Raw genomic sequence first — 9,367 nt, forward strand, 5'->3', positions numbered from 1 at the left:
TTTACCTACGCCTAGATTGAAGCCGTGACATAATACTAAGATCCATTACTTTTCCTGCCCCTTTTAAAGCAGGTTTTAGGTGAAAAACCTCTAAGAGAATCTTTATTTACTTTTGTTTTCAATCCCCAAGAAGACCACGAGCATGTCGGAAGCTATCGAAGGAACTGGTGGTTCATGGAGGTCAGACTGGGACAACATGACTCAAGTGGAGGGAGAGATGAGACCAAGAGAGGCTATATCTATGGAACTGTTTTTTGCATCGATGGAGAAGGACCCCAGACGAGTGTATCAAGAGATTTCTGGCCTTATGCATGGAGCTAGGAACCACATAGGAAGACTCCAATTGGAGCGAGACAATCAGCAAAGACAAATGAATGATTTGGACCAGCAGGTGGACAGTCTGATAGAGGAACGGAACGCCCTACAGCAGACTGTGAACTCCTTGGCCTCACAAATCAGACTGGTGGACACACAGCGGGTGCAACGATCGGCAAAGCTTGATGATCCCAAGCACCTCACTGATGGGAAAGAACCAATATTTGAGAACTGGCTCTCAAGAATGAAACGCAAGCTGGCTGTCAATGCTACCACTTTCCAACGGATGAAAGCTGTATCGCCTATATTGAAAACTGAACAGATGGTGAATCTGCAAGGCACCAGGCTCCAAGAATGAGAGAAGACCATCCTGAGAAGTTTGAAACAGCAAAGGAAGTGTTTGTGTACCTTCATGGAATATATGAGGATGTCAACAAGCTGGAGAATGCAAAGATGGAGTACCAACGGCTGGTAATGAGAAATGGAGATGACTACCACATATTTGCAACCAAGTTCTTGCATTTGGCTGGGGTAGCTCAATTTCAAAATGAAGATTATAAAGCAGACTTCCTCCATAAGCTCTCCTTTGACCTGCAACGCATGGTTGCAGCAGCCTGTGCCAATTGCATCACCTTTCGTGAGGTTCGGGATATCTGCGCCCGGACTGCTCACTATCTCAAGAGCATGCCCAGCTCAAACAACCGACGACCGCAAAATACTGGGAATCCACTTTGCCATTCTGCAAGAGGTGTGTGCAAGCGAAAATGACCCGTCTGCCTTTCACCCCAATGACCAGAGCCGTCAAACCGGCAATGAGATCTTTCGTGGACCTTGCAGGTGGGGGTAAGACGTTATACGATGAAGATAACCTACCTACCGAAGGATGCGCAAGATACTGGATAGGGATTGCGGACAACGCCACCCGTTTTAGGTGGATTATCCTGATTGCCACGCCACGCCGGCGCTTATGAACTTCATTGGCATGATCGAGGCGACATCTCAACGGCCCTTAGGGACTCTGCATTGGGATGGCGGAGGAGAGTTCTAAAGTGATGATCTGAAGGTATTTTGCAAGAATAGGGGGATGGTGTATGAAGTGACTACCCCGGATACGCCTCAATCAAATGGCCCCGCAGAACGTGCGAATCGGTTAGTGTTGAATAAGACAAGGAGTCTCCTATTTGATAGTGGGCTTGCCAGAGAGTTTTGGGGTGAAGCGATGCAGGCGGCCGTAATGATGATAAATACGTCTCCTACATCAACGAAGAATTTTGGCTGCAAAGATGGCAGTCCATTGACACCTTTCGAAGCCTGGACAGGGATCGAACCGTCAGTTCATTAGATCCGCTGGTGGGGGTGCAAGGTTTATAAGAAGGACCTAAAAGTGACGAATAAGCTCACGGACAGGACAGATGGCAAGGAGTAGCGATTGGTGGGTTACAGGAGAAGATGTTGAACTGCCAAAGGAATTGGATGTTGTTGACCCCCTGAATGGCTAGCACCACTATCTGCTAGGACGACTAGCGAAGGATAAACCAGAGGTTTTGAAGATGTTGATTAATGGCGACCTGGAGGATGCCATTGATCCGGCCTACCTGCTCGATGAGACGGAGCTAGTTGAGAATAATGAATCTGAGATGCCTGCCAGTGACACCGATCCTGTCCTGAGCATGTTTACGGATCGTCCGAATGGCCTGGCGGCGGCGAAAAAGAGCCTAGATTGGAACCACTGGCTCGAAGCGATGAGGAAAGAAGTTGAGATGTTCAAGAATAAGAAGACGTGCGTTGTCGTTGAGAAGATGCCTGAGATGGATATCTTGACAGGCAAATGGGTGTTTGACCGTAAGTTGAATAATAGGGGTGAGATGATCCGTTTCAGGGCCCGCTGGGTGGTTAGTGGGTTCCTGCAGCAGCAGGGCGTCCAGTACTCCAAATCTTATGCCGCAGTCGTCTCAGGGCCTACGACCCGCTCCCTATTCGCTATATCGACTGCCAGAGGTTGGAAGTCGAAGTCGATCGACTACGTGTCGGCATTTTTGAATGGCGTACTGCCGCAGTATGAAATGGTCTATATGCAGTTGGCTACGGGCATTACACATGGAAGGGGGGGACTAGTTGGCCTCCTTAGGCAGAGCTTGTATGGCATGAAACAAGTTGCAAGGACCTGGTATTTTGTTGCGACAGAGCACCTCACATCGCTGGGGTTTAAGATTTCAAAATACGACGGAGGATTCCTATTTCATCCTATCCGCAAGATTTACCTGACGCTGCATGTCGACGATTGCAGGGTTACAGGCCCCAAGAGGCGAATTTAGATTGGGTGTTGGGTGAGATACGGAAGAAATTTGAGGCAAAAGATGTCGAAGAAGACAAGCCCTATCTTGGGATGGAGGTCAAACGCAGGCCTAATGGTGATTTGGCAGTCTCACAGATCCTCTATATTGAAGAGATCCTTGAAGATTTTGGGATAGATAAGGTTAACCCCGCTAGCACACCTATGGCGGCGGGCATACGGCTTAAATTTGCTCCTGAGGGGGACGCCGGATTGGAAGACGAGTTTACGGCTACGAGGTATCGTCAGGGGCTCGGATCACTCCAATATCTCGTATCAAGCACGAGGCCAGATTTGGCGTCCGCCGTGAATTATTTATCAAGGTTCAATTCGCGCCCGAATAAAGACTACTGGGCAGTCCTGAAGCACGTCCTTCACTACGTAAAGAAGACGAAGGCTCTGGGGTGTAATGAGAATAGGGATTAGGGGAATAATTACATGGTTGCTTTGCAAAGTTACAGTGCAGATGCGTAATAGAGCTTTTCGTAATAGGGAAACTAGCATCTGATTCCTGTATTTAATTTTTATTGCGGATTTGGGGGGGGGATTCAGCAGCGAGAGAGGTAACGTAATCAACCACCCAACGCCCGTTTACACCCAACGCCCGCTCAAATCTTCATTTTTCATTCATCTTTAACCACCCACAACATGCACCACGAAGCAGTTATACAAGCCGCGATTGATGATTTGAACGCGCAATTAACGCCTAATTACACTGAGACCGCTAAAAAATATGGAATCAGCCGATATACGTTGTCAAGGCGTTATAGAGGCTTTCAAATGTCAAGAAAGGAAGCAAGCTCTATCCACTGCAAAGCTCTCATTGATTCGCAAGAAAAACGGCTCCTTTTTCATATCAATCGATTGGCAGATCGCGGTTTCCCTTGTACGCCCCAAATCCTTCATAATCATGTTGTTGAGATTCTAAAAGCACCTATTGGAGTCAACTGGGTGGCTTGGTTCTGCGAGCGCCACAAGGATGTGATCAAGTTGCTCTACCTGCGAAATATCACACACAACAACACAGGTCAGAACTGTTATACAAAAACATCTTAATCAATCCTGATCACATCCCTATAAGCTCTCTCCCATCCCCTCAGGCAGCAAGCCTGATGGCGTGCCGACGCAGCGCTGCCAGCGCGCCCAGCCCCCCAACACCACCGAACGCGTCCCGAGCCTTGACGCGCATCTGCTCCCCCATACGCCGTCCACCCAAGAGACCCCATCTCCTCACCCCAATCGCCCGCCGCACATGTGAACTGAATGACATGGAGCCTCCAAGCTCCCCTACACCAGCAGGCAGCTCAAAGAGCAGAAATGTCGCACCAATACGTCTCAACCTACGTGGCCCGATGGCTAGCGATCTCCTAGCCGCCCACGAGGCTGAGGCACAGAAATCCCATGCAGAAGCACTAGCTGCTGCAAATATGCTTGATCGGATTGAAGAAGACCTAGATGTCATGAAGGCAAAAGGCCTATCAAGGGCACTGGCCCTTGGAGCCGCCGTGAAGGCGTTAGTCAAGGACTGGTACAATGGAAGTCTAGAAACAGCTAAGCAGTCCACCACAATCAAGCCTGCTGGCTCCACTGGTGCAAATGATGCAAGAGCTCCTACCTACGCAAAGACAGCTGCAGACAGCACCAATGTAACAAAAACACCAGCAACCATACTGCAGAAACCCCTGCTTAGGAATAACCCCAGAGAAGGAAAAACACCACGAATCCTCGCGCGCCTGCCTTCAGATCATCTAGCTCGCAAAGCAAGCCCAATTGCTACTCTTAGAAAGCTGAAGGCTGAACTCCCGGGGCCTTTGGCAGCAGCCATCACAGCAGTTCAAGCCATCCCCACAGGCATTGCCATCATTCCTAGAAGCTTGCAAGACATGGAGGCCCTGCTAGCCCAAAAGAATGTTTTAGCAGCCACTCTCACCAATGCTCAGATAGAGAAGGAAGAACATTGGATCACCTGCCTGATTCCTGGGCTGCCCATGGAGATTAGTGACTATGATGGTGGAACTCTGCGTCTCTCAGCAGAATCCATGACAGAAGAATTCACACTCCAAACCAGAATCAAGCCTGTCCAGAGTCGCTGGGCAAAAATACACCCCGGAAACCCAACAGCCACCCTTATATTACACTTTTCACAAGAGACAGCAGTAAACCTGCCATCAAAAGTGGAACTATATGGATATCAAAGACCAGTGATCAGAAAGGCACCTAAGGTCAAAATACAACAATGCAGCAAATGCTGGGGATTTCATCAAGAGAGATACTGCCTCCGCGTCCCTCACTGCAAAAAATGCAGTTCTAAGAATCATGTGAAAGGAAATCCATTCTGTCATAAGGAGAATGAAGCATGTGGATGCCCCAATCGCTGCACTAACTGTCTTGGACCACATGCCGCGGATGATCCATCCTGCCCCGCCAGACCAGGGATAAAGAATGGGACTGTTCAAAGGCACACAAGAAATCAGCTGAGAGATATCCACAATGCACAGAGTAAGGCATACTTGGCCAAGGCAAGTAACAGCAAATGCGGTGGTCGAGGGCCATCAGCAGACCTGAGGTTGAATGATTCTACTGAGCGTAGATCTAACCTCACACCGACATCAAACACAGCACCAAGCACAGCATTGAGCACAGCATCAGGCACAGCATTAGGCATGGCGCCCAACCCAACACCTAATGCAACACCCAACACGTCATCTCACGCAACAACACCCTCCTTTCAGCTACTCAATGAAGAAGAACTCTAGGTCTCCGCAATTCCTGCAGATTATGCAAGTCAACGTAGGAAAAGGGGGCCCAGCACACGAGACGGCCCTCAATCTAGTGTTTGAAAGAAAGACTGACATCCTTTTCATACAGGAACCCTGGATTCACAGGAACTTAAGCCAATGCATCTCCAAAAAGCATCCAGCATTCAACTGCTTTGCCCCAATTGAAAAGTGGGACAGGAAGCCACGGGTCCTCACCTATGTGCGTAAACACCCACAAATCCATGCTCATGCAGTCCCAGGCCCCTGGGCAGAAAACCGGGACATCCACATGCTGCACATACAGGCCTGGGGTCTACAGCTTCAGACAGTCAACATATACAATGCACCCCCAGGCGCAGAGGATCCTGGACAAGGTGTGGGCTGTCTTCTCTCCTGGTCTGTCCCAGCACTCCCGTTGCTCCTTGCTGGCGACCTCAATATCAAGCACCCCGTGTGGCAACCAGGAGTGCCTCCAAGCATGTGGGCGGAACCATTCCTGCAATGGACCATGGATTTCAACTTTACTCTCACCATGGACCCAGACACCCCCACACGTGGGCATAACATGATAGACCTGGCCTGGGCCACCCCGGAATTAGTTATCAAAGGAGTGGACACACAGGTGGACAGATCCCTTTACACTTCCTCTGACCACCAGACTCTTCTCACCAAAATCAGCCTTCCACAGGGCGCAAGGCCTGACAGGCCACCCCATTTTTTCCGTCTCGACACCATGAATGAGAAGGTCTTTAACCAGACGCTGGAGGCCTATAAGCCAAAACTAGACAAACTATGTGATATCCCAGAGTACCCCAATACAGATCAGCTGGATGCCCTGGCTAAAGGTATCACAGATGCACTAATAGCTTCCCTGGAAAGTTCCACCAAGAAGAGCACCGGGCAAGGCACAGGTCAGCCATGGTGGAATGAGGACTGCCAGAAAGCAGTGACAACACTACATCGTGCACAGCGCCTAGGCTCTAGTTTTTTACGAGAAGCAAAAAGCAACGTAGCCAGGATCACCAGGAAAGCCAAGAGAGAATACTGGCGAGGCAAGATAGCAGAGGCCTCAGTGGGGAAAGATATCTTTAAGATGATCAAATGGGCCCATTCAACTGGCTCCTTTCATTCCCCCCCTCTTGTAGATGAAGAGACTGGGCGAACGCGAACAACCCCTAGAGAGAAAAGAGACCTTCTGCAACGGGTGCTCTTACAGAAGGCTGCAAGCAGAGAGGATATCCCAGTTAGCTGGTCCAACCCACCATCTGTCAAATTACCATTTCCTGTTGCCTCAGCACATGAGATACAAAGTTCTCTGCTGAACACGGGTAATACCACTCCAGGAACTGATGGAGTGCCAACAGAGGTGCTACGAAAGGCATGGCCACATATTAAGGTATCGGTGGAAAGGCTGTTCAGAGCCTGCCTTAGGGTTGGCTGGCACCCAACCTCCTTTCGAGATGCCACACTGGTTGTGCTGCCTAAGGTCAACAGAGATCCAACACTCCCGCGATCCTACAGGCTTACAGCCCTTCTCTCAACGTTGGGGAAGGGACTGGAACGCCTGGTAGCCCGTAGGCTGGCCTGGACAGCTATACAAGAGAAGATTGTCCACCCCCAGCACTTTGGAGCCCTCCCTGGGCGGGCTGCCTCAGACCTAGTGGCAGCGATGGTTCATGATATAGAGGAAGCCTGGGCCCATGGAAAAGTAGTCTCTCTTCTTACTCTGGACATCAAGGGTGCTTTTGATGCTGTACTCAGAGGAAGGATGCTGCGGAGATTGCAAGAACAAGGCTGGCCACCAAATTTAATTAGATGAGTGGAAAGCTTCATGACAGGACGCACAGGCAGGATCAGATTGGATGGACTCCTGGGAGAGCTCTTTGATATCCCAGCAGGGCTTCCACAAGGCTCGCCAGTCTCACCTATTCTATTCATGCTGTTTATTCAGCCTCTGTTCTTTCTAGGAACTATACAAAGAAGACGTGCACGCTCAGGCTACGCAGATGATCTAGGACTGCTTAGTGCTGGAACCACTCTTGAAGGGAATGTTGTTACTCTCCAGGAGGATTTCAAGTTGCTAAATGATTGGGCCAGCAAAGAAGGGCTAACATTTGATTTTGCCAAAACTGAGATAGCACACTTCACACGGCGCAGAATCCTTTCAAACCCCTCAATTGACCTTGAAACAACATCTGGCACTCACTCTATTACAGCAAATGCAGTGAAAAGCTCCATAAGATATCTAGGAATCTGGCTAGATAGAAAACTGAGCTTCAAGAAACACGTGGAGACCATGGCGGCTAAGGCACGACAGGTGTCTAATGGCATACGGGCACTAAGCAACACGGCAAGAGGCGCCCCAGTACAACTGCTTAGACAATCCATTCAGGCCTGTGTGCTCTCTGTGCTCTGCTATGGAGCAGAGGCCTGGTGGCCTGGAGCCACACGAATGGAGAAGGGAAAGGAAATCTCCAGTCGAATGGATTGCCTAGTCAGAAAGCTAGATCTAGCCCTTAGAGATGCTTTGCGAGGGGCACTGCCAGTCTACAAGACCACACCCATTTCAGCTCTACACCGTGAGCTAGGAATCATGCCAATGAAAGAGACACTAGACAACCGGCGTGCTGTATTTGCAGTAAGAATCAAAAAGCTTGACAAGAGGCACCCGCTAGTGAGGCGCTCTAATAAAGTAGCTACCACCAAGCCCTATACCACACGTCTGTCTAGAGCGTCCAGTCATGCTGGTGGGATAGAAGCATATGACCCTCTACTCACGCCCCCTTGGATGAGATTTCCCAGGAAAGAAGATCTGCAGATTGGGTATGAGGCAGGCCGCACAAAGGAACAGGCAGCACAAGACTTTAAGAGCTGGCTACAACAACGCAATCCCCTGGATCTGGTGGTCTTTACCGATGGTTCACAGATAGAGCGCCCTCAGCGCGCGACTGGTGCAGGATGGGCTATATGCTGGGGTAGTGAACACCATCTAATCTCCACAGGAAACCTGCCAATGGATAAAGCAGAGGTCTTTGATGCAGAGGCAATGGCAGCCCTGCAGGGCCTAAAGGAAGCCACCACCTCACCTCAGGCGAAGTTTGCCAGCAACGTCTACATTTGCCTAGACAATTTGGAGGTAGCACAAGCCCTTGGATCCGTGCCAAACACCTCTAGCCAGCAGGTCTTCGCGCAGTTTCTGAAAGCCATAAAGGCCTGGCAGAGCAGGGATAGGCTCCCATTGGCCACCCAGAGCAGGGTGGTCATTAGATGGGTCCCAGGCCACGCAGGCGTGGCTGGTAATGAAAAGGCAGATCTTGAAGCCAAAGCAGCCGCAGCGCAGGCAGCAAGTGCAAGCATGGTACCTCAACCCGACAGCATAGGCACTCTAGCTTATATAAAGCGGCACACTATGGAACAAACCACACAGGCCTTTGAGAACTACTGGGCCAAAAATCGGCCCAAACGCTATATGGAGCTGGAGATCCCACTAAAGAGAGCCTCAACAGAGGTAAAACTTTCACGCTTCACATTAGGAAAGCTCTATGCCGCCCGATCAGGTCATGGAGACTTTGCAGCCTGCCACAGCCACCTTAAGCATGAAGATGCAGAGTGCTACTGCCGGTGCGGACATAGCAAAACCCCAGAACATTTCTACTATTGCACTCTTGCAAGAAAAGCAGCAAAGCGGCGCCGGCCTATCTACAATCTCCGCGAGACACTGGCAACCTCGCGTGGGGCCCTAGAATTCAATAACTGGCTAAGAGAAACAGCCTTCTATCAGAATATCTGTCCAATGCGCCGTCGCGCACCTCCAGATCAGATCCCACAGACCATCCTCTCCTCTGTCTTGCCCCTGTCTTCCTCACCACCTCCTCCTCCTTCCTCTCTTTCCTCCCCTTTCTTTCCTTCCTTGCCTTCCTTTCTATCCGCCTCCCCTACCTCCCTCCCACAAACCTAAAAC

The 9,367-nt window shown here is 50.1% G+C and overlaps 1 protein-coding gene across 1 annotated transcript; it reads left to right on the top strand.

The window, feature by feature from the left end:
• Positions 1–142: 142 nt before the first annotated feature.
• On the top strand, positions 143–1,286 carry PADG_12088 (uncharacterized protein; the record flags this gene model as incomplete). The annotated part of the gene is made up of 3 exons (XM_010763651.1): positions 143–640; positions 694–1,063; positions 1,153–1,286. The coding sequence occupies 3 exons, from the start codon at positions 143–145 to the stop codon at positions 1,284–1,286; spliced, it is 1,002 nt and encodes a 333-aa protein (XP_010761953.1).
• Between the last annotated feature and the right edge of the window lie 8,081 nt (positions 1,287–9,367).

Source organism: Paracoccidioides brasiliensis, assembly GCF_000150735.1.
Source record: "Paracoccidioides brasiliensis Pb18 unplaced genomic scaffold supercont2.8, whole genome shotgun sequence".
Classification (NCBI taxonomy): domain Eukaryota; kingdom Fungi; phylum Ascomycota; class Eurotiomycetes; order Onygenales; family Ajellomycetaceae; genus Paracoccidioides; species Paracoccidioides brasiliensis.